Source organism: Vanessa tameamea, chromosome 8 (genome assembly GCF_037043105.1).
Source record: "Vanessa tameamea isolate UH-Manoa-2023 chromosome 8, ilVanTame1 primary haplotype, whole genome shotgun sequence".
In the NCBI taxonomy this organism is placed as follows: domain Eukaryota; kingdom Metazoa; phylum Arthropoda; class Insecta; order Lepidoptera; family Nymphalidae; genus Vanessa; species Vanessa tameamea.
The window spans coordinates 11602986-11630691 of NC_087316.1; the positions used below are offsets into that span (position 1 = coordinate 11602986).

Sequence of the window (27706 nt, forward strand, 5' to 3'; positions counted from 1 at the left end):
TTACGTTGCGCCATGCATAACATACCTATGCGGTATATATAGTTTATCAACACGATAAGCTGATAAGGCTTCCACATATCAATACGGAAAAATTGTATATTTTCTCGGAAACTTCGCCCTACATGACCATATATTGATCAAGAAAATTGGCGAAGATTATCCGAGACACTAGATAAATGTCGAATTAATTCTGTACGCCGGTGTGTCGTTGCACCGTCAGTCGTGAGTTACGCGAGCGGAGCGACATACAAACATTCCCTGAGGTGGAACAGCCGCGACCGCTTTGTTTTGGCTTTCAACCGAGATCTCGGACATGTGAGCACGAAACACAATGGCTCTCTCATCGAATTGCTGGAAATATCTTGTGCTGACCTTCAATGTTTTGTTCGCTGTAAGTCTTTCATTTTTGTTTTATAAATTTAATAAAGTCCGGCTTTTTATCTTTCCCGTTATGCTGATTCAGCGTCGTTGTGTTGTCATAACAACTCGGAGGGGAATTCGTTGAGTTATTCTACGTCATATGCAATTGTTTGTTTTTTTAATAAATACTGAAAGCATGAATCAAAATATAAAATATTTTAATAAAGTTTGAAATAAAGTTTTCTTTTGATTTTCAAATATTAACCAACTAAATTACATCGTGCACTTTTCTTTATAATTTCCATGTCAGAATGTCGCTAGTTGTAATAGTAATTTACGCGTAAAACATTGTATGGAAGTGTCATGAAAAGCGATCTTACGTCGTTCACTTAAATAAGTAGCGTAAATAAATGTCAACAAAATGTCAACAAGCTTCTATTGTTTTTTAACAGATGTCAGCAGTGGTACTTTTCGGCGCTAGTGGATTTTTTCTGTACCGGCTTTTTATCTACCGTCACTTCATTGGAGTAACCGTAGAGTACCCAGCAATCTTATTGCTGATGATGGCCATCATTACCTGTTCCATTGCCTGGATCGGATGGAGAACGGCGAAATCCATGCATCAAATTCATGTTATAATGGTAAATAAATGTATTTCTTTCTAAATACGGATATGTCGAACTTTTGGGAAAATTTTGGATCATTTTCAAAAGCAACGGTTTATTTACTTGTCACATTTATAAGTTACAGATACTAACGCCATCTCTTGTTATATTTATTTGCAATTTTTCTTGTACGAATTTATTATGGTCAAAGTATTTAAAAATATTTACTTGTTTCCAGGCGGGTATCCTCATCATTCTGGTTGTGATAATAGAATTCTCCTGTTTCGTGTGGGCGATGGTGGTGTGGGACAACATCGAGATAGACATCAAGACGACAATGACCTCATACTTTATGTTGTCTAGTGAAAACAAAGAAACAAATGCGGATTCCGTTCGATGGGACAGATTGCATGTTAAGGTATAATTATTTTTAAACATTTGGAATTTTGTATAACATTGTTCTGATACCTGACCTAATTGAATTTCGCACGTGTTAAATATTTATGTATTACTTACTAAAACTTTTCAGAAATATTTTATAGGGAAATACGGTTATTATCATTACAATATACTTTGTTTTTGTATCGAACGTCTATTTCGACGGACAGACATATTGTTTCTACTTTCTATATTAATTGTAATTGTTATAAATTTTATTAGTGAAATTTACAATAGTTTAACGGTTGTTTGTCATGAACTATCAATTAATGTATTTATAAAACGTTGTCATGTAGATAAATACCTAGTAGTTATATACAAAAAATAGTATGAATATTTATATCGAATCGCAGATCTACCTCGAGATGCCTCCATATTTTTAAGTATTATATTAGTAAGTTGTTTTTTATTTGGAAGTCTCCCCCTCTATAATAATGCATCGGTTACTACTTGTGATAGAGAATTATAGAAAATAAATTAGAGACATTTTGAATTGTGATCAGATATATTTACCGAAATTAAATTTTGTCCAAATCTATTATAACAGAATATTAGTAATATAATAAATAATTTTAATGCATAGACTTTTTCTGATAATGCACCTACTTCAATACATTTATTTCGGTATGTAATGATTGCTATCAGCTGTACTTATACGTTCTATTATATCTCTATATTGGAATTCGTTTCGTTTGTGACCATCCTTTGTCGTCATTCTCGTTTATACTTTACTAGCACGGGCATTGTACACGCTCTGTCGTAATAATGCCCAGCTCACATCGTATTATTTGGTCATATTATCTCGTTACAGCAGTGTTATGCACTTTAAGTTTAATTTTAATAGAATAAATTATAAACTAAAACCTTTTTAGCGAGTTAACTCTGCATGAATATTAAGTACGTAACTTTTAATGAATAAACACATCAAAAAGTTAATCTTTGCAGTGTACTGTGATTAAAAACTTTGAAATTTATCTCATCTCTTTAAAGTGAACTCTACAAATGATATATGTATAATTTATTTTTAATTATATTTTTTATCTTTTCAGTTTGAATGCTGTGGAGTGAGTGGTCCTAACGATTACAGCTCGACTGGTCACGTGCCATTTTCGTGCTGCGGCCAAGGACCATTGGACTCTATGCAGAAACCATATACCTCAGACTGCTCAACACTGTACCAAAGAGGTTGCGGGAACTTATTGCACGACTATGCTAAGAACCAGCTGTTGATGGTTGCTATGGCGGCGCTCACAGCTTCAATGTTGCAGGTTGGCGCTAAATTTTCGAATTTATATAATACTAGCTGAACTTGCGCCTATACCCGCGTGAAATTTATAAAACACAAACTTCCAACGCCCGTTTTACCCCCTTAGGGGTGGAGTTTCCTAAAAACCTTCCTGCCAAATTTGAGCCGAGATGGCCCAGTGGTTAGAACGCGTGCATCTTAACCGATGATTTCGGGTTCAAACCCAGGCAGGCACCACTGAATTTTCATGTGCTTAATTTGTGTTTATAATTCATCTCGTGCTCGGCGTTGAAGGAAAACATCGTGAGGAAACCTGCATGTGTCTAATTTCAACGAAATTCTGCCACATGTGTATTCCACCAACCCGCATTGGAGCAGCGTGGTGGAATATGCTCCATACCTTCTCCTCAACGGGAGAGGAGGCCTTAGCTCAGCAGTGGGAAATTTACAGGCTGATTATGTTTATGTTATGTTAAATTTTAGTTTATAGGTGTTATAGTTTCTGAGATTTCGTGATTAATCAGGGAATGGTATTTCGCTTTTATATAGCTTAATTTACCGCTGAACAGTACTACTTAGGGTAAGGTTTTTAAAAGTGACTAAGGAAGAGTAATATAAGCACAAGAGTCATAACTTCTTATTTCCCAAGATCAGTGGTGTATTGGCAATGTAAGGAATGATTAATATTTCTTTCAGCGACCACTGTTTACCAGCCGTTGATCCGCAGTCCGCATAACTGTTTTTTTTTCTAATAAAAATAAATACAAAATCACAACATGTGTAAGTCACACGGTTTTAAATGTACAATGTGATAAAATTAGAGATTTTAATAAATACAGATATCTGAAACAAGTTATATAATATTAAGTCTGTATCTAAACGAACACGCAATCACGCATCACGCGGAATTCATTAGATTTTATCACGCTAAGTTATAGCGTGCTAACATCTTATATCCAGAGGTGTATATAATTAGATACAAGGGTATTATTCTATATTGTATATAAAAACCGTTTTCCCAGACTAATACTTCCATGATCACTCTTTTCCTTTCAAGACACAAATCAAGAGCCATTTATATACTGTAAGATTTCAGATATTTATTGGTAGGGTTGGTGAATATATTTTTAAAGACTTTAATGGCATGGTATCACAATCATAACTTTTTGAGGTTTAATTGCTATGTAATTTTATGCAAGCCTACACCTTTTCTTATACATACCAGTACATAGATGCAATCTGTTTAATTCTATTAACACGAAATAATTTTAATACAACTTAGTGTTATGAAATATTAATAATAATTTTATACATCTAATCTAAATTATGTGTTGCATGCATAAACCGTCCCCAAGGATTGTTTTGTTTTGTCTCGTCACGATTAACAGCCTACTGATAGAAATATCACACCGACATGCATATTAATGACAACTTGTGAAATGTACTTATGACCTACATAAAAGGACTATTGTTAATTATTTGGTACACGGGTATAAATAAATAATATCCTACGTATTTAATGACGCAAGTTATATTTTTTTAAATATGAAAAAAAAATGAATATAATATAATTCTGAGAAAATATAAATTGTAAATAAAATTCGATCCCATCAAAAAATTCACGAGTCACGGCGGAAATTCGCAACGGAGTCTAGCCAATTGTGCAGAAAATATTATTGTTCAAGTGTGTTAGTGTGTGTATGTGTGTGTGATTACAGGTGCATTTCCTTACCTTCACATTTTTTCATGGGACGATAGTAAGACACGACCGAATATAACTCAGGCGCAGAACCAACTATTTGACGTAGCTTCTGAGTTTCAGAGATAAAAACACTGGCAACTACCGAACTTCAGGATAACTTTTTATCGGTTCAAACCGGGCTTGGTCCAGGGACACGCAATTTGCAGTTTTATAAAATTGTGTACTTTTGTCGCAATGAAGATCTTTCATAGGTATCATGCTTGCCAATTATATTGGGCTCTTTACTCAATCCCTGGGATCGTCCTTTGCTCAGATAGAAAATAAAAACATGCAAGCACATGGAATCAAGAACTGTCTGTGGAAATAAAACAAAATAAAAAATAGAAATAGATATTATTTTTATAGTCTATCGTTTGAATATAACGCATCCACGTGATCCTCTGCTCGCATTCGGTAGAGGGAAGATACTCCTCTTAATTCACAATTCCCAGGCTGCTTACCAAGGAGAAAAACTTGTATCAATCCCGACCCTCTCGGTATTGTTGAATACACATTTGGCTGAGTTCAGCTGATAAGGAGTTATTTATCTAGATCCCCGCACACCAGATTGTCTATAAAACGGCAGCGTGACTTTCAAAAATTTCCAAAAATGTATCTGGAGATTCGGATCTGGCAGAAATTAACGTTTTATTAAAACAAACATATGTATAGCTTACACCAATTACAGGTCGAATCGAATAATCAAATAATAAAGATAAATATATCTTAGATTTACTCTGCTATACTGTGCGCTACAAACAGTTGTTGATTAATATTTCTGTATTTATAATTCACCATTCCACTTCGGTTAGAACGCGTGTATCTTAACCGATGATTAAAGGGTTCAAACTTCAGCTCCACTGAATTTCCATGTACTTAAATTATGTTGATGATTTCATCTCGTGCTCGTCGGTGAAAGGAAACATCATTAGGAAAAATTCTGCCACATGTGTATCCACCTATAAGTGGTGCAACAGTGGGGGTGCAAATAGCACCAATAACCTTTTCCTCAAAGGGAGATGAGGTTTTTGTCCAGCAGTGGAACATTTACTTTACTTATTCTTTTACAAAAGAAGGCATGAGGCGTGCAGTAAATTAATATATATGGTGGGTTGTATTATAATATTTACGATACAAACATATTAGTTACTAGCCGTTGCTTGCGACTCCGTTCGCGTGATTTTAAGCCTCAAAAGTAAGGGTATTATATGGTTGGTATATCTGTGTATCTTTGCGTCTGTCGCGACATTGTAGTTCCCAGATGGATGTACAGGTTATGATTTATTTTAAAATTATTTATAATAAAAAAATTTAAAAATCAAATTTATGTGATATATTGCGTTGGTAGATTTACCCTCAATGATATTTTATCTCAAATATCTTTCATGTACAGAACTCGATCAGTTATGATTTTATTATGTATAAATGATAAATATTTTTACATACCTAATTATTTAAAAAATTGTTTTTATTTATTTATTGAAATATGAACACTATCAACTTAGTCACTAAGCACTTAAAATAAAACTGGTAGGTAGGTAACATTCAAAGTGACGTCTTTAAAGGAGTACACAACATTGTGTATAATTGTCTAAAACCGTAATACTACAAAGATAAAAAAAATTACAACCTGTAAATATCCCACAGCTAGGCAAATGGATCTCCTCTCTATACGAGAAGATTAGGAGATTATTACACCACGCTGCACAAGTGTTAGCAAACGACGCACTACGTAACGTAAATAATAAGGGTTAGTGGATAATATCGGTTACCGGAGGATGATGATGGGTTCTTTACGAAATAGAGACGGGATCTAAGTATCACCTTTAAATCTGACATAGTTACCTAAAACATTTTTAAATATACTAGAATTTTTAACCCAAGCTTTCGCATAAGCGTTTGATGAGTAGGAAATGTAGTTTTATTATATATCCGCGTGGGGCGCTGCACGTTTCTCTTGTTAAATTTTTTAACACAAACTGGCGCAGAAAACTGCTTACTCGTAATCATAATAATATGCCAATTTTAAGTTACATAAAACATTCTAGTCGCATGTTCTGTTTTCAGATTAAATTGCGGTCATTCATGCAGACTAACTGCATTCCGACCTTAGCAAGAAAATAAATACTCACTCATAACTTAAACATAAATTAGAATGAACGTGTATTTGATCCTGTGTCTCGTTGGTCTAGTGGCTTATTTAACTGCGGAATCGAGTCTCGTATTTGAATCGTAGAACAAATAAATGTCAATATTTTTTCTGTCAAAGAATTTCGTAAAGGTCCTGAATTGGTCGGTCATATTTTACGTAATATTTATGAAACAGGTTCATTTAATAGCTGCGTGGAAGGCAAACGACTGGTTTATGAGTCTTCTGAGTGTAATTAGAGGCTCAAGGGTCATAGCATCATAGATCTCACGGCTGGCAGCGCTTAAACAATGCACGGTACACCTCATTATAACTTTGTTTATTGTGTTCGGTCTATACACTATATTATGTAAATGTTAACGTAATGTTACCTATTATGTTGTTATGTAACTAATGTTATATACGAATTTATCCCTTTTAGAGAGATTGAAAGTAAATTTCTTGTAAAAAGTAAGACCGCGACGAAAAGACGGTTATTAAACGGTTATATTATTATATTTAAAAAATATATATATTTACTACAATTACATTTATTAAATGTTTTTTTTATTGTAAATATAATAATAAGGTTATGTCTTTGCACAATATAAAAAGTACGATAATTACTATTGTATGTATGAAGTGCCCGTTAGTAATAAACATTAACCGGGTAGCTAGGATATTATCAGTATCTCGACTACATTATGCATGTATCATGCACATAAACCTTCCTCTTGAATCACTATATATAAAAAAAAGCATCAAAACACGTTGCGTAGTGTAAAAGATCTAAGATCACAAACGGCGGGAAGCGACTTTGTTTTATTATATTACCCAGAAAAACAAAAATATATACAAAACAGTATTTTTTCAATTGTTACTTGTTGAAAAGTTAACACTTCAATTCGACCTACGTAGGATTACGTTAATTAAACTTTTTTTAGAAGTTTAATGTATGTAATAGAAATATTAAGGTAAATACATTGAAAGTTATCAATTGACCAAGGACTGATTTCTCTTAAAATGAAATAAATTATCGTTTCTTGTAATTCATTGATTATTGTTCCGTTTGTTAATCAATGAACTGGAAAAATAGGATGTTGCGTTATATTTCCGAACTAAAAATATCGAAAAATTCTTTTCTGTGTCGGAAACGACATTAAAAACTGATAAATTTAAATAACTAATCCGCTCAATTGTTATTTATGTAATTATAATATTTAGTTATATTAATTAAATAAACCTAGTTCATATTTAAATAAAATCTTCACAGCGTTTCTAAAGGCTTTAATAATACTCAATTAATATAGAAAAGTAAAACTTGATTATGTCAATATATGTACATATATAGAAAATTTGTCTATACATTATTTGAAATGCACCAAAAAGGTCTTATATATCTATACGAATCTATATTAATATTATAAATGCGAACTCAACTCTGTTTGTTTCTCTGACTGTTGCTCTGTTACAGTCAGGGCCGGATTTATGGGAGGGCAACAGGGGCAACTCTCCTACTGCTCCTCTCACGTGAATGAGAGCTCCATGAGAGGAGCCCCCACAACAGAGATTCCAACGAGATATCAAATATCTAGATATAGTCAAATTATGTATATTATAATATAGTATAATAATGTTATTAATAACTGTTTTAAAAGTTACCGATACAAGTAAATAAATTATAGCTTACTTATTGAAATTAAAATATTCAAATTAATTTATAATATAATTGTTCGGGTCTCCACGACTCTCTGCCCTGTTGCTCTAGGCCCTAGAGAGAAGACCCTAGACTCTAGGGTTAAATCCGACTCTGATCACAGTCAAACGACTGTACCGAATTTGATGAAATTTGTTATAAGACAAGTTTGAACTCCAAGGAAGGACATAGGTTAAAAATCCCTGCAATGTGAGCCAAACCGCGTGCAACAACTAGTCTTAGATAAAACAATGAACTCGTTATATATGATACAGTAATTCTTGAGTTTTCCTTAATAATGCACCAGATCATTAATAATAATTTTACGCTTGTCGTTACTCGGACAAAATTAGTATTCAGTCTCACACGATTTAGTGGCTAAATTTGTGCAGTGGTAAGGTCAGTCGTGCAGGTTGTGAATTGCGAGATCTCTTCTTTGAATTGGTCTGGCTAATAAAAGTTATGGATTTTTCTATTTCGAAATCCTCAGTTAAGTGTTAGATGGTAGTGTTACAGTGGCGGAAGACACGTGTACAACTATTTGTTTCTAAGTGATCATCAAAATTGGCAATATTTGTAGAGTCAACAGGCGTTTGATACAAAAAAAAAAAATCTTTAATACCTTCAGTTGTCATCAAAAATTGATATATTTTAATGTTGGGGTAAGACTGTGCAAGCCCGTCTCGTGAAACAGCAGAACTTAGTATTGTTGTGATCCAATTTGAAGGATAAGTGTATCAGTGTAAAAAACGGCATAAGGTACATCTTAGTTCCCAAGTTTGTGGCGCGTTGGCGATGTTAGGTTTGGTTAATATTACCTACGGTCTACGCAGCAGTGACTACTGACCATCAGGTGACCTATTTGCCCGTTCTACCTATACGATAAAAAAAGAAATTTCACTTAGTCGTAGAAATAGAAATAGTAACCTATTTCAGTAGAAATGAGCAATTAACGAGCCTCCGAAGTCTCAATTATCCTCATAGCTTACAATTACGCGGCATGTGTACCTAATGCCAATATCATTCCAACAGTCATTCGTTTTCATGACTAATGGAATCGAGTGACTCAGTTATACGTTTCATACAAACATCAGTCATTAAATTAGATGATAGTTTGTCTCTCTCTAAATCTTTTATTAAAAAAATTGATATATGGTCTGTATGCTGCGTTCGCTTCGACACCGTTTTAGCGATGACAGTGCAAGTTGGCTCATTTAGGTGTGTATTTTTAGTGGATATGGATTTTATACTATTTATTTTAATTTTCTCGCCGCTAGATGGCGTTACAGCACATGAACTTCTATACCTGTGCCTGGAAAGCGCGTAAAGACATCTGTCCAAGCCTGAATTCTACCGAGGTCGTATAAATTTTTGCGACCATTCGGATTATACCTACATATAGTGAGAGTGAAGAGAGTTAACTTTTATCTGTATTGAACTTAAAGTAAAACTAATAGAAATAAATATATTTTGTCATGTAAGATATCAAATTGTTACCCTCAACGTTACAAAGTAATAACACTTCTGACTGTTCCTAGAAACAAAAGTTAGTCAAATATTGCTTCAAATCGGATCAGTAGTTCCTGAGATTAATGCGTACAACTGAACAAACAAAAAACTCATCAGTTTTATTTAGGCCTAGTCCTATATTTATGTACCATGTTTAAGAAACGATTCGTTTTGCAGTTTTTACGGATAGTGAATTATCTTCACGTTTCATAAGTTAGTTACTAATAAGTACTTATAGAATAATTACTTGTAATGAAATAAGCTACAATTGCGTCAGTTTTATATCTATTAATTCATTTCAAACATCTCATCAGCCGGAAAATCGTTAATTGTTATCATCATAAGTTCGCTAAACGTAACATTGTCAATCATGACCTCACCGCGCCGTAGTGGGTACTGGCCTCCGCGATTATGACGCTCTCAGCTCGCCACGAAACTCAAGGTAACGCATTGTTTTATTTAATGATCATCACAATCACACGAATAAAGATTGGTTTTATATTTACATATTTATATAAGCAAAATTGATAAAACATTATATATAATACATATAGAATAGATACAATAGAATTTCTCGTCAAATGTTATAACAATGTGGTCTTTGGGTATATACCTATACCCATAATAGCTCTTATCTCACTGTATGTTAAGTTTAACGAAATTTTCGTCTATATTATGCTTATAAAAATTAATAATTTCAATGTAAATAATCTCTCATAAAAGATTCTCTTGCAGGAAAATATATTTTGGTTTAATATTAGGTAGGTTGGAATAAACATTCACATGTAATAAATGTTTCGAATCTTTTCCCTATCATAAAGTTATGGTCGTAAATACGCTTTAGACCAAGGTCATCATAGTATGTTAAGAAAACTGTAATGGCATCTACATAAGTACTACTAATACTCTAATTCAAGGATATATACAAACGGATGCAGTTAAAATGGCGTATAGCAGAAATCAAGGCCGTGTTTACTCTTACTTTCTGAGTCGAAACCTTTTTTGTTTTTGCCAAAGGAAAAAAACAGTAAATAACAAAATTAGTATTTTTTTATTTACTAGAATATTTTGCCTTGAATCGTACCTGGTACTTGATAAGTTGTACACTAAAATTTAAGGTCACTCCCACTGTAAGGAATATAAATTGGTTAGGTAAAGTAATGTAAGTATCTTTATTTAATAAGATATAATGATAAACATATCGATTTAAATAAAATATAATGATAAACAAAAATCTTAATTCAATATAGAACACACACACTTGCCTGTTGATAGTGAAATGTATACCACAGGTTCGGAAAGAAATATGTTAGTTATCAGAGCAGAAAGAAAATCAATGGGACTCTATACTTCTCCAATAATTAGTATTCACTGTTAAAATATATTTTATTTTAATCTAAAGGTCGATTATTATCTGAATATAATTCTTGTCCTATTTTAACTTAGAAGCTGAAGGTGGCGTACTTATCTTATTCTATACATAATATACTGGCTACCCCGGCTTCACGCGGGTACAATAAAGTCTATGTACAACTTTTATATTCCAGTACAATAACATTTTTTTTTTTTCGTTGAAATTTCCAGCTTTTCTCTACTTTAATATGCATGTATTATACATATAAACCATCCTCTTGAATCTCTCTGCTTATTGATGAAAAACCGCATTAAAATCCGTTGCGGAGTTCAAAAGATCTAAGCGAAGGTACAGACGGGAAGTGACTTTGTTTTATATTATACTATGTAGAGATAATACCTATTTTAATAATGTTGCATGGCGTAAAGACCAATGTTAAAAAGTGAATCATTTGTTTATAAAAACTTAACCTTGTTTATTTTACCCGAGACAACAATGATAATATACGACACTCACATACAATAACTCTTTCGTGATAACATGACCCGAGAGTCGAGATAGAATAAATAATTAAAAAAATAAATTAATGTGTACAGATCATATAATAAAATTCCTTTCAGTGTTTGCCTATTAAATCATTTTAATATATATATTTTATTTGAGGTTAAGTAATAGTATACAGAAATAATAAATGGATGCCATAAATAAATAGATCTAGATTTGCTAAAACAATGTTTTTAAAAAGAGTTTTACTTGATAACTACTTGTTAAATTATTATACAAGTATTACCATTATAATTAAAATATTGTTTTTACACTAATATCGTGTTTTTTTTTTATTATTGGCAAATTACCAACACTATTCTAGAAAGGTATGAAAATATAATCGGAGAAATCAGTCAAGTTAATATTAAACAAATAAAAAATAATAGTAATGAGAAATGGTAACACTTAACGACGGGATAGGCTCTTTGCTAGTTTGTCACCGATGATTCTACGAAGCGTAATATTTTATTATTGTAGTAAAAAGTGAGTGAGCAACTACATGCGTATGCGTTACAAATATTTCCTGGGATAATAATAATAACATGATGATTATAATTATCCTGACCAATTGGTTCAATGGTGGCTGTTCCCAATAAACTGTACCCATATAATGCAAAAGTGCGTGCTGGCAATTTTTCTAACTTATAATGGTTATGATACATTCCCGATACAATTTCGATCAACTTCGACCAGGACCGGATTTGGGGGTCTGGAGGCCCTGGGGCCAAAAAGGAGTGAAGGCCTTGGGCAACAGAGGCCCCTAATTATTATTTTACAAATAAATTTGAGCAATTTCATTTATATCAGTTCAATAATTAGCTTACTCTTCGGACCAGTGTCTTTTAAAACAGTAATTATTAAAATATTATAATTTGACTATAGGCACTCTATTCCAATGGGAATAGGAAAGAACCAAAACAAACCGTACTTTTCAATATCACGAGTGTTTTGTTGATAATTCCGCTTTATGATTTATTACAAACAGTTCTTGATTAATATATCTTCACTTTTAATATAACAATATTTCAATTAACTACGTAAATCCACTTAAATTTGACTTTCAAAGTAACGAAAACAGTTTTGCCGACATCCAAAACGCCATTTTTCGATGAACGAACAATTAAAATGGAGGCCTCACTAAGGATGTTCGCTAAACGAATGGAGAATGAATAAATTTATACAAATAAAAAAAAAAATAGTTTTAACATACAGTTGAGATTTTTCTTTAAATATAGGTATATTTATTTAATTGGTTATAATATGGATTATAATATAATATAGAAAGTTACATATTGTTCGATAAAAATGTTATTATTTTATATAGTAAGGTATAGATAAAAAATTTAAAAGAATTAATTCATTTTACAGAAATAAATAATCTTAAAATATAGATCAGTTTTATGCAAAGCAACACTTAATTTATAGTTTTGAAAATAATACAAAAGTAAGATATTATTCGGAATTATCAAAAGTTTTTTTCTTACGACCTGGCTTTGTTTAAGCGAACTGTAATTGTAACCGATTTAGTATTTACGACCTATTTTGCTTTTGCCTACTGACTTTTGATTTGCCATCAACACGGCCTACGCTGATTGGACATTACTTTTTCGGTTTGAAGATTAAGATAAGATGTTATTTTTAATTACATTTTGTTTTTTTTTTTTTCAAAAAATGTAATGCTAAGAAATGTATTTCAAGGTCAAAGTCGTTTTAAATATAAGATAAAATAAGAGTTTCTTTGAAAGATATATAAAATTTTATTTATTCAAAACCTTAGTATTATACAATACGTCATATGTCTTGAAAATGTCACTTCATTATTGAAACATACAATGTTTCTTTTTATTAATGATGGAATAAAAATCTATTCATATAAATGAAATTGTGAGTGTGTTTCTATGACTTATCACTGAAAATAACTACCTCTTTATAAATTAACTAGCTGTGCCCGCGACTTCGTTCGCGTAGTTGTCGGAAACACTATCATGATTATCGTTTGATTGCTTACGTTGGTTTTTGTTATTATAATCGTCAATAAGATTTAATAATATGTTTTACAGTACTTCAGCGTAGATTATATTTTTAGTTTTATTTTCTTGTGGTAGAAGAACATACTGATTTTGCCCGCAACCCGATCTTGACAACGCGACATATAGTTGGCCGTGTGAAAAGCAGTCTTGACGTAAATCGATTCCTACGTGTTTAAATGTTTGGCCCTGTGATTTATTAATGGTTTCGGCAAAAGATAACTTAATGGGAAATTGAATTCTTTTAAAATTAAAAGGTAAATCATTTGGAATCATTGGGATGCGAGGTATAAGCACTGTTTGACCAACTGCCGGACCAGTCAAAACTGTTGCAACGATCACGTTATTGCGAAGGAATTTTACTTGAAGGCGGGTCCCGTTACATAAATTTGGTGGTTTAAGATTTCTGAGTAAAATTATCGCAGCACCTATTTTTAACTTCAGGGAATGTGGTGGAAGGCCGCTCGGGTTTAAAGAATTGAGAAACTCTTGTGGGTAATGAACAGCATCTTCTTGATCCATTACATTATCAATAGATGTGTAGGTAGTTATATCGCCTGGAAGTTTGGTTAAAATTAGGTCGTTAATTTCGTCAACGCTACTATTTCTCGCCGCCAATATTGCCCTTTAACACATCCATTGGTAATCTTTATTTTTTATTTCGACGATATTAGGGTAAACTTTTGATATTAAATCCTCTATGCTAGTCACTTTTTCTCCTAAATCGCGATCAATTTCAATTTTATTTTCAGAATGAGGTACTTTTCCATCTCCTATTAAAAGTAACTTTGAAGGAAAATTTGTACTTCCTCCCCCCAAATGTGCTCTCATATTCGTAGATAGTTTTAAGGTATGGACAAATTTCCATAACGGTGAACTTTTAAGGCAAGACCTTACAATGTCTGCTCTAGTTCCTCTTAAAATTACCGGTAAAGTTTGTCTAAATAAATTACCAACATCTGTGTTTTTATTGCTTATTGTTATACGGTCAATTATGACAACCCTTTTCTTAAACATAAAATAAATATTGTACAATAGTGTACGATTGCGAATATTTTTTTTGTTAACAATTCGATGCAGGTGTATCGACATCTGGATGTAAGACAAAAGAAAAAGTCAATTGTAAATAAATAAATCACAAACAAAATTCATACTCTGCCAAAACAAACAAAACGTTCAACAGGAAATGTAATAGTAAATCTGAATGACTTTTCTTTGTCTTGGATTAGGAGAAAAGTGCATGAATTGTAATACCTGACGGTAGACATGTTTGCTTAAACACTCAATTTTGATTCCAATTTTCTGTCATTATGTAGGACCACTATGTACGTATAGCGTTTAAAAAAACATCAAGAAGAAGTGTATTTATCGATAGACCAGATTTACAAATTTGGAGTATATCATATATTTACAAACCTACCTTGGCTGACACCGCCTCCAAAAATAACAATAATTTTAACTATAATATATTATCGTAATAACTTTGCTGACTTTTAAATAGTCTAAATATTTTTAATTTCATTTTACATAGTATAAATCTAAAAAATATTATGATCATTGTTTGTTATTCATAGGTTTGTGTTAAGTTAGATTTAAAGTGGGTAGGTACATACTTATCTCCTTGCGTGGAAACACAGAACGTACCTACATATTGGTAAGTAGAATAAGTTACTTGATTATTAAGTTGTAGAATAATAAGCAATTATTTTTTACTTTTTAGAGCATATTATTTTTGCTCTCTTTTGAAGTCGGTTTTTTTTTGTCAAAATTTTTGTTTCGAAAAGATTCGGCCGAGTATCGCTAACGTGCTCCTTAGAATTGTTCCGTTCCCTTCCGTACCGTTACTTTGTCATGGATCCTATGCTCAGAACCTTACCAAACTTTCACCATAGTACCCTTGAAGTATATCCTTTATAATAAAAAAAGAATCATTAAAATTGGTTGGTTACACTATTTATCGCGCACATACATAATGCACATTTAAGACTTATATCGTTTTCATAAGGATACCATCATCGTAACAGGATAAAATTAAAATGGGGCCCCACGGGAAGCACTACCTTTCAAACAAAAAAAAAATTATCAAAATCCAGTGAAAAGTTATGAGGTAACAAACATATAAAAAAAAAAAAAAATACAGACGAATTGATAACCTCCTCCTTTTTGAAGTCGGTTGAAAACAAACAATATTAACTGAAACGTAATAAGATAAACAAACCGAACAATAAGAAGTTTAGATTGTTTCTCCTTTGGTGTTATTATTTCATAAGGTGATTATAGTACAACCGTGTTGAATATGCTTGAACGTAATAGAAATTACTTGAAATATTGAACTACTAATTTATTTGTGTAGTCATTTTAAACGATATTCACCTATTTGCTTATTTGCATAATTTATTTTCTCAGTGATGATTAATCTGCATCGGTGAAAGTATCGCTCGCCATTTTGAACTTTTTTACGTGTGTAATGTTATTTTTATACCTTATTTATACCGTGAAACGTTTGAATTGTTTACTTGCAAAGTACGAAGGAATGTTCATTGAAATTTTATCTTATATCGTAAGTTAAAACTACAGCAGATTATGATTTAAATGTAATCGATTTTAAACGATAAAAAATAATGAGCAAATAAGCTGATAACAAAACCTAATTTTGATAAATAATTTAACTATTAAGAATGTTAATTTTTTTAAGTCGTTATGTGCATTGCTACTTCGCAGAACTACACCGCGGGTGAGAGTGGCGAGCGCGGCGGCGGGGCTGACCCGCCTCCCCCTCATCCGCCGCCGCGCCCCGCCTGCTAGCACACTCTTAACAAATAGTGTCACGGACTTTTTTTTATTATTAAAAGAGGAATATATCTTTCATACACATTTTTTGAGTAACTTAAAACGTTTATGCTGCGCACGCATCGAAAGTCCATAAATGTGAATAATTTTCCCCGTTTTTGCAACATTTCTCACTGTCGCTGCGCTCCTATTGGTCGCAGCGTAATGTTATATAGCCTAAAGCCTTCCTCTATAAATGGACTATTCAACAAAAAAAGAATTTTTCAAATCGGACCAGTAGTTCCTGAGATTAGCGCGTTTAAACAAACAAACAAACAAACTCTTCCGCTTTATATATTAGTATAGATAAGGCTATTTGCGAAATACCGCGATCCAAATCAAAACTAACGACCTAATTTTTATTTAAGCCTAAAAATGCTGCTATCTAAAAATTTCAATGTGTACCTTTCTTGCAATTTATATAAAATTTATTTAAAAAATTACGTAAAACCAATAAAATATATCGTTCCATAGTATTCTTTACCCATTCACTCAATAATTTTCTCCTCACTAGTGTAACTAAAATGTCATGTCAATTCAAGGTCTAAGTTGTTTATTTATTTATTTATTTATTTATACTTTATTGCACCCAAACTTAAAACTAAAAATTACAATATTGAAACAATCTTTTCTTTTATTCCCATTGGAATAGAGTATACATCCAGACATCTAAACATATATTACATTAAAATTCTTAAATCGTCTGAACCTCTATCTTTTGAAGGCCCCAGGGCAGTTGTCCCGGTTGCCCTCCCTAAATCAGGCCCTGACTTCTTTTGCAACTGGATCGTTGCGTTACATTAAATTACATTAGCAGCCTGTAAATTTCCCACTGCTGGGCTAAGGCCTCCTCTCCCTTTGAGGAGAAGGTTTAGAGCATATTCCACCACGCTGCTCCAATCCGGGTTGGTCGAATACACATGTGGCCGAATTTCATTGAAATTAAACACCGCCGAGCACGAGATGAATTATAAATACCTGGGTTCGAACCCGAAATCATCGGTTAAGATGCACGCGTTCTAAGCACTGGGCCATCTCGGCTCCTAAAAGCCGTTGCGTTAGAAGAATAGGAAAATGGCTAAACGGCAACGATTACCTTTCGATTCGATTTCAATAAAGCGCCATTTTACTAGAATTTACCTGCATTCACTATTGCCTCAATCTTATTATGGCGGGCGATAATCAAATAGGAGAAAGTGAAACGGCTTCACTTGTTGAGGCACGAGAATGTAAATACTGATTAATTTTAATAATATTTATTGTCCGTAAAACAGAACAACTTTTCGTAAGATCTCCTCGTATTTGAAATACAAGATATTTTATATTTATACCATTACAGGCTAGCTATTAGAGCAACGGTGAAATTAATTAAATATTTACTAATAATAATACTAATGTAAATAAATGTTATTTATAAGACAATTTAGTTCGTAATATAATTTGTTTTTTTTTTTTTTTCGAATATATTGTATTATACATATATTAAACCGACAACATTTGATTAGTTCAATGAGTCTAATTTTTATATGACTAAGTGGCAAAGATACAACCTTGCTCTAAATTGGATCAATGCGCGAGCGCAGTGACGTAATAGCTCTTCGTTATCTTATATTAGACATGACACAATTACAATCTCATAAATTCAGAGGGAAATACACAAATGCTCATAATTATCGGGTATTCATTAAAATCAAAATTAAAATATAATGTACTCATTTAACACTTTTGGAAGGTAACTTTAGAGGTAAGCACGATGCAAGATAGAACCAAATCGGTATATAGATTATATCGAGAAAAACATATATAATTACATAATAAACAACATACATTTCAATACATATTATGTATAAAAAAAACAAATACTATTTATAAGTCTTTTAGTATCTAACTGAATAATTTTATATTTAGTAGTAATTTAAATAATTTAACTTTGTAGTCTCACGCACCAAGACATCTTAAAAGCAAAAGCGTCATTCGCTGATACTAATGCTCGCCGATAATTAATAATAATTAAACATGAAGGGCGTGTCTTCATACATACAGTGAATACATCTATATATAATATATTATGTGGTATTTTATAAATTGTTTTACATGTTGTTTTAGTTACCATTAAGTCTTATTGTCCCGGTACAAGGTATAGAGCCAACCAACCCCACTCTTTACCCCACTCTTTTTGTAACTCGTGAGAGTTCGTTAAGATAGTGTTTGATGTCGTGATAGTATTGATCAATAAATGGTAGCATTATGTTCGTTTGTGGTTTGAACACCAATTCTTCAGCGAAATCATTCCTAATGGCGCACCCAAAAAGTCCCCGTTTTCCCGAAGGCTTTACTGCTAATTTTTATATCGATAGCGGGCTTACGTTGTTTTAGAAATGTAATGATATCAACAGTAAGAGTCTCAATGGCAGGCAGGTAGCAGCTGCAGACTATGGTATCGTTTTAAAATCCCACCAGATGAACCCATGGGTTATTCCATCGAATAGCATCACCTTCGCTATTGCGAAGCTACAATATTTTAGTAAGACATTACTTATTAATTAACTTATACACATGTTCCAAAATGCCAACGATAATTTTAATCTAGAGTCTTCTTATTACATAAGTAATAAAATAGTCAAGTTATTTATGGATCACTTGAAAATCTACTCATGTGCTACGTTTTAAGTTAAGTGATTACAGACTCGTTCTCGAGGATCATGTGGTATTAACATTTACAAAAAAGAATAAATATAGTTAGTAATTATTAATATAATACGAGTAAAAGTTTGAATCCACAAGGGCAATAAACTATAAACGGTGTACGACATGTAGCGATCTAACCAAACACATCTCTAAGTATCGAAGTCTATCACAGCGTTGAAACACTAGCTCATAATACGAAGATTGGTTCAACAGAGGATGTTATCCAACTGCTCTTATTAGATGCTATACCACCTGCTACTGCGTGGGAGCAAATTTACTAACCATTTGAGCGATATACTCATGTCTCTTTTCATCCCAAAGAGTAAAAGAGGGACAACACTATTAGTCTGAGTTGTAGTTAGTGCTCATTTTGATTATAGTAGCAAGGCACTGATGAGCGAGGATGTCAATTTAAAGAGATCACCTCCGTAGGGGATTGGGAGGACAAATGATCGTGTGTTTGATATGAAAGGGTTATATTATACTTTCATTGCAATAAAACGGTTGCTAACGAATCAGAACTCGTTTACATAGTTATAATTCGACTACGATTTATATAAGGAGGATTTGGTTGAAAGTAATAAGGATAACCTAAATGCTAGAAGCGACATTGTACCAATTCGATATTTATCAGGATTGCTTATTTTCGGGTGGTTTCTGTAATTTGTACTAATTTCGCGACCACCTAACATCACGTTAAAATTTCCTTGTTACGTTTTGATATGATATTTCATCAAGAATTGGTTCGATTATTTCCGAAATGTATTAAAAAAACTAAGACTGGGAATAAAAGCCATGAAACCCTCGGGAACAATAAAAAACAAACATTACGAAGAGTTAACTAACACGCGATGTGAATCATGCTAGATAATAATCATTTGATTATAGTCAACGGCATTCTTGCGAGGTCGGGACAATTATTTAATAGACTTTCCTTGCTATACTATGACCTCAGGTGATCTTACCACATAAATGAATACATCAAATGCAAAAGTAATTAATTGTACTACGAGAACTCTTATAGCTAATTAGTCATTTCTCCCTGACAACCCAAGAGGGAGACAACAAGATCAGGGTAGGTGTTGCAATAATAAACTTACATACTTAGAAGTATTTATGCTTTATTCACATATAAAATTAATAATAATCAAATAAAAATATCTATATGTATTTCTACTTTAGACCAAGGAATATTTCAAAAGCACTTTTATAAACTGTAATTAATAATAAATTTAATTTATAGTCGTCTGGGGTAATTTTTAAAGGTTATCTTGAAAGACGATAACGTTTTGTGTTCTTTGATAATGCACGAATAAAATATTCCATGGATTTTATTGTCTAAGTAGCGAATGACTATTTATAAAAAGTTAGGCTGTTATCCATAATCTATATTAATTGTATTATATATTAGTTGTATTATTATTGTTTTTTAGGACAAATTGGACGGGCAATGGTAAGTGGTTATCAACGCTCATAGATTGGATCGGCATTTTTTTTAACCATTCCTTACACGCCAATGCGGCACCAACTTTGGAAACTGAGATGTAATGTCCTTCGTGCATGTAGTTATACTGGCACACCCTTCAAACCTACAACGAAGGACACAGACTACTTTTTTATACCTTAAACCTACATAAAACGCGGTTAGAGCCGCGGCCGTAAACTAATTTGTAATAATTTGGTAAATTAACTTTGACTATGAATCAATTAAAAATATACAATAAAATAACGTAAGTTAAAATTATTTCAACCTAAACTTAAATTTCAATGGTTAATTGAATTAAATTTATGACCGCATAGCTGTTTCTTTTAAAACTGATCGTTAAAATGTAACTCTCAATTGAGTGTTCTTGTGTTTGCTTTCAAAGTAGTCATTGTTTCTGTCTGAATGTTAGTTGTACTTTGCGGTGAGGCTCAAATTACTTCTAGAACCTCTTACAATAGTAATAATCACCTAATACTTATAATGAGTATGGTGACCAAATCAAGAATACAAAGACAAGCAACTTTATACATTGACGGACTCATAAGCTGAATCAAAGTTTAGGATTACTATGGAATTAATATTTTAGATTAAATATATGAAAGTGTCAAGACTGCCCATTACTCATAAAAAATCTGATCTAGAACTAGAACTGCAGTAAAAGATAAAATTATAGCCGGAAATAAAATTTATGTATAGTTTCGAATTGTGTCAAACTCAAACTCAAATTCCTTTATTTAATATAGAAGCATTACACTTACTTATTGATAGTCAAATTAAACACTACCACCGGTTCGGAAAAGGAAACACCCTGACCTGAGAAGAAGAGGCGAAAGAAACTCAGCGGGTCTTTTTTTTGTCAATCTAATTAAATACATGTATGAATATGAATAGAAATAGTCAGTAATAAAAAGAAAAGTATTGATTACTATTAATCTTTTAAAGTCAACAAAAGTTTCGTAACCATAAATATGGATACTTTGTCCGAACAAGCCGCTCAAATTGTGGCATTGGCGCGGGAATGCTTGGATCTACGTAAGATTGCTAAAAAATTAAATTTATACCAGTCTACGGTTTCTAGAGTATACCGAAGGTTTGTAGAGACAGGTTCTTACAAAAGAATATCCGGTACCGGCAGAACTCGAGCAACCACCCGTCGTGACGACCGATTTATTGTTTCCCTATGAAATCGTTTCCTCTCGTCAGTAAACATCAAAACAGAGTAGAATGAAGTGCGTGGAGTAAACGTAAGTGCACGAACAATAAGAAAGAGGCTCACCCTTCTTAGACCAACAAATCATCCAAAGTTGTCTGTAGCTCACAGACGACCTCGCTTCAGATTAAAACCCCGTATTGCTATGTATGTATGTTTGACTAGTGCGCCCATATACACCCGAATACCTACCATCAGAATACCTAGCAGCTAAACAACCAGCGGTACCATCTCCATCTCTTCGGGACACGTCACGGTATTGCTATCGTATAGTACCATGAGGTTCTGTAGTAAATGTAGGAACTTGGAATTAATCTCCCGTTCAAAGTCATTGGTTCTGCATTGCACTAGAATATCAGTAAAATAAGGGAAAAGAGAGAACACCTTTATTTAGAGATATTTCTTTTTGGTAATAACTTTAGAACTGATTAGCTTCCGCCAAGAGGACATTGTATAATTCAATAGATTTAAAGGTTATAATCGAAAATGCATGAACGTCAGTCCATGTGTGTATTCTTGCAGTCACAGCTCGTAGACGTATAAAATTCTTCATGGATTATTGCGCATTAAAACGATGTTGTAAATAAGGAAATCGTTGTCATTGGCCATCACAAGCGCAATAAACGTTGCCTTATACGTACGTATGCTCGTATCATGCCATGTTTACAGAATAATAGATGCATATTTGTTTCATAGCAACTCTTCTAACATTTGTTACATATACATGAATGAAAAAAATATCGTATTTATAACGGAAAAATGTCTGACTAAAAGAAGTACTATGTAACATTCTGTTTGGAAAATATATGCAAAATATTGCTACGTCAACATCACCATATCAGGCCTTACCCAAGGATTTCCACGATGACCGACCTTGGATTATCCGTATCCAACGACTTTTTGCGACCCTTATAAGTTCGTGAAATATCGCTTAAACTAAGTATATTACATTATTTATGTACAAAGTATTTGGCGATTTAATAATATTATATATTCTAGAATTACTTAAAGCTATGAAAACTTTTTCCTCAAAAGAAGCCTCAGCCCAAAAGTGAGAAATCTTATACATTTTTTTATGTAAATAATAAAGAGCTTCGATTTCGATTTGAAAATTACTTACTAATTTAACTCCTTTAAATCTAGTTTAATAAAGTTTTTAATATGAAACAGCCAAAACTAAAAACTGATTAAAGATCCACCTCCATTAAAATAAAGTTTTTATGGAAACTAAAACTGCATCATAAATTTTTACAAGAAAATATTCTTAACCAGACGCCGAATGCTTGAATTGAAGTTAAATTTGCAATAACGTAGGTGCCGTTATTGCACATTCCGTCTTTCACGTCCGTCACATTTACTGAAATTCAAACACTTTCTTTATTCTTTCTACGATCACACGATTTCGATTCATACGTGTAAACATACGTATGAATCGTATGATAGTTATCTTTCAGCTTTTATTTGTTAATTAAAATCTATAAAATTTGTTGTAATTTTAAAAAAGTTGTCACGAAATCTAATCCATGTAAAGTAAAAAAAATAAGAGGGCAATAATCCACTCAAAGTATTAGGCATACTTTGAGTGGATTATTGCCCTCTTTGTTCAAACATTTATGAGACTACAGACACGCAAACACACGTCACCATAACAATAAGCTATAAACAGTGGATTTAAAGCATGGAATTATTTTATATTGCGTGCGTTTATGTATATATAAACATTATATATCTATACATAAATATGCAAATATGCAGATGCAGATTGTAAAATTAAGATAAAAGTTGGTTATTTTTGTTATACGTTTTATCAAAAAGTCGTGAAATTTGATGGGTTCCAGCCAGTGTAACAAGCACATGAGAATAACATCTTATTTTCCATGGTGGGTGGCGTATTGGCAATGTAAGGAATGATTAATATATGTATGTATCTTACGCCTTTAAGTGTCTTACTGTAGTAACCACTTAGCATCACTTATGTCATAATTTTTTTTAATAAAAAGTGTTGAATCTCAATCAAAAATATTAAAGACTCATTCTTCGAGTCTTGGATATATATATTTTATCTTACTTCTTATATCTTCCTACGCGCATTAAAGGATCCTAACATTAGCGCTACCAAGAGAATTCAAAGCGACTTGCTTGTATAGCTACATTACAGTCTGCAGTATTTTGTCGTATATAAATACATTCATAGAAAAATCATAAATATAAAAAAATATATTAGTTTTAAAATGTATTGAACACACTCGTGTTTCGGAACAGATGTTGCATTTTATATAATGTCGTGTCAGGTAACATTTGATTCTTCATCGTATTCTTTACTTTAGATTTATCCTTTGAAAACTTCAGTTCGTTCACATAACAAGTTGGCTTTGTGTACTAATTGTTTGAAGTCATTTCTATTATAAGTTATTGTATCATTAAGTAAATAATGACGCTCTGTGTTGACTAAACCATAATATTTTCCTTTCAGTGACGTATAACGTATTTTAATGAGATGGTATTTCCAAATTACATTGTCGGCCGCGTCATTGGTGCAGTGATTCAGTTTGACCTTGACTTTATGTGTATCATCATAACGTAATATTGCGTAAATGTCTCAGTGCTAGTTACTAAGGTCTTCTTCTCTTGAGGAAAATGAGAATGCTTTGAGCTTCTTCTATCTCGCTTGGGATAAACTTTCTTTTCGACCAGACCTCCGATTGATCTGAATTTTGGTATACATGGTCTGCACACGCACCGATAATGAATATGGTGTTTGCAAAACCAAAATACCGCAAAATTTATTTTTAAAGTCAAACCGAAACGATATATTGCGATTAATATTGCTGTTAAAAATACGAGAATGCACAAATAATGTAATAGACATAGTACTGTCTCTAGAGTGTTTTTATAAAATTGAAAGCGTATGTACATTCCACGCTTCTCCAGTGCTGTTTGGTGGATACACATGTGACAGAACTGCATCCATAAGCAGGTTTCCTCGCGACGTTTTGTTTCACCGCCGAACTCGAGATATTTCCGCCGTATTCTTACGAGAACCTTCCCGAAAAGTCATGACTTAAAATCCGGAAATTATAATGTTTTTCAATTACTTACTAACCTTGTTCTTGACATGCATTGTTGCGCTGGTGATAACGGGTAAAACTACATGTTTTGAAATATTTCCATACACCTTTTCCCCAATGTACGACTGCGTATTGCGTTTACACAAATATATATATATTATATACTTATATATTCATTTAAAACTACACATACCATCTACATAATATATTAAATATTGACATAAATATTCTTGTTCCAGAGCACGGGTATATTCTGCACATTCTTCTTGGCGCATGCGATCAAGGAGAAACGAAGAGCTTCCATTAGGCATTCGACGTCAGTACGAGAATCGACATTCGCAGCGCCCGACGACTCCTTGCTGACACCGACAGCCCCCGCTCCAACCTTGCCAAAGTATTAGAATTATAATATAAATAAGTTATTAATAATATTTTAGATTTTTCGAATTGTATTAGTGTTGGTAGCTTTCAACAATCGTTATACTCGAGCCTTCGAAACAATAATAAACTTACCAATGTACTTATGAAGAGGAAAGGTCATTTTTCAAATTCAATCTTTTGTTACAGAAAATAAATTGTAAATAGATTAAGAATTAAAACGTCATTCAAATTTGTATAAAAAATAATGACATAATATATTCTTCTGTAAGCTGTATTAAACTGAATGAGGGGTTGAGACTAGTAGACCTTAGGTACTTATAAAAAATTTAGAGAAATGGCAGATTAACATTAGTCCCCAATAATATTACTAGAAGGCTATCCTAGATTGAGCGGTCGAACACTTCCTCTTCTGAAACGAAACCTATAAGCGGTAAAAAATAAAACAATCTTATTTTAGAATAAGTAGTTATCTTAAAGTAGAAGACGAATACGAATTTGATAAAAGTTAGAAAAACTTTTTAGTGGGATTCATAGTTTTTAAGATTACCAATAAGCAATTGTGTCGCAAAGATGTTTTTAGACGAGAGAATAAAATATTGTATAAAGAAAAATATTGACATAATAAAATAATAATCGATTTTATTTTCATTTGCAATTGGTGCAAATATGAACGAACTATAAAAAATTAAGACCTTTATTGATTTCATACTTTCGATTTCGTATTTCATGAAATTGAAATGCATTTAACGAAATAAAAATCTTATGGACGGCAGGCTTTAGTCAATTGAGAATTAATTTATGTTTCGAATTGACTCAATATTTGTATGATGGGTAATATGATTTTATGAAAAAAAAATTACGTTCGACGCTATTTTGATGCGTGTGAGCTTTAAGTATTAATTTTTTTACCTATAGTGAATATCACATATCACTTTCTGACATTTCATCATCATACTACGTCGTATTATTTAATCATAATCTTTAGAGATTTTGACATAAATTATGACATTCTAACAAAAACTATGATATTAACTTATAATAATGATACTAAATCCATTGTTTGTCCCAACGGCCAAAGTATAAGCCAATATGGTTGAACTACCTACAAATTTTGTAATACAATTGTGAAATTCTTATATTTTTTAGTAAATCATCGGCTTTTAAATTAGAGTTGTTTGTCTGCAAAGGTTGTCTGTAAGAAACGACATTCGATTCTCGATCGAAAATGTTGATAGCCGACTTACGATCATTCCTTGGGTGTTTATCATAAACATTAAATAACTGTTATAGTCAATTCAATTAAATTCCTAGTTTAATGGCTTTTAGTTGTGCCGACAGGGCACAGATTATTTCGCCAATATTGTTATAGTCAATATCCCTTGTCACTTTTTGACGTTTCACAATCGAGTTTTGCGTAAAGCCATATTCCAATGGACGTAGTAAAAAAGATAAACAAACCTTAGATTGATATTGCATGCGATTTGCTAATAACTCAGCTATATTGTGCACTATGATGAGAATCTATGATTAATATATCTTTATTCACAATAAAAAACTATTACACTTAACAAGTTATTTCCACTTATATTTGCTTCCAAAATTCCGATAACAGTTCCGTTGACGTTCAAAACGCAATTTTTTCGCAAATCCATAGTGAATATTATTTTTATTTAGATTATTTTATTATATTATAGATAAATCAAGCTCTCGACCAATGATATCGTATCAATTTACTGTCAAATGTTGTTTTTTTGGCTTTTTTCCTCTTATGGTTGGAATAGAGTATAGCTAGGTATATTTTTTAAAGAATAGTTCCAATGACTGCCATTTCGGTCGTCACTTTTAAAGTCTTTGAATGATTATATTTAGAATCGACTCATTTTATATCGAAAGAAATATGATTCAAACTTTAATTAAACGTAGTTATATCGTTCATTGTGCATTTGTTTGTCCAAAGACAATAATAAATTTAATTAGTCAGATAAAAATATGTAAGGGACTAATATTTTATTATTATTTGTTCAATGCTTTTAATAAAATTATACATAACGGTTTCATAAGATATTACGGTAATTCTTAATTACATAATCTACTATCATTAAATTTCTGTGGGAAATTTGATACACTTTTTCTTTTTCTACTGCCATGGTTAAGGATCAATAATATTTTTATTAAATTAAATTTTTGGGATTTGATCATGGAGGTATAAATACCATTAGGTCGTCTTGAGGCATTAACCAAAATTTTTTCACGTTTTAAGTAGGCACATATAATAAAAAAGTTTGTAAATAAAAAAAGTATGAAAATTAAGACCCAATTTAAAACCGGTGAAATATTTTTATATTTATAAACTTGTATTATATATATATATATATATATATTTATTTATATTAG

General features: G+C 32.2%; 1 protein-coding gene across 1 annotated transcript; it reads left to right on the plus strand.

The window, feature by feature from the left end:
• The first annotated feature begins 62 nt into the window (after window positions 1-62).
• LOC113404715 (23 kDa integral membrane protein-like) lies at window positions 63-25739 on the plus strand. The gene is made up of 5 exons (XM_026645688.2): window positions 63-391; window positions 813-1001; window positions 1204-1383; window positions 2453-2671; window positions 25171-25739. The coding sequence occupies exons 1-5, from the start codon at window positions 332-334 to the stop codon at window positions 25330-25332; spliced, it is 810 nt and encodes a 269-aa protein (XP_026501473.1). The 5' UTR covers window positions 63-331; the 3' UTR covers window positions 25333-25739.
• Window positions 25740-27706: the final 1967 nt, after the last annotated feature.

Coding starts and splice junctions, on each gene's coding strand:
- LOC113404715 (XM_026645688.2), top strand. CDS start 332: ATGGCTCTCTCATCGAATTGCTGGAAATATCTTGTGCTGACCTTCAAT. Junction 1,002..1,203: donor ATCAAATTCATGTTATAATG/GTAAATAAATGT, acceptor ACTTGTTTCCAG/GCGGGTATCCTCATCATTCT. Junction 1,384..2,452: donor GGGACAGATTGCATGTTAAG/GTATAATTATTT, acceptor TTATCTTTTCAG/TTTGAATGCTGTGGAGTGAG.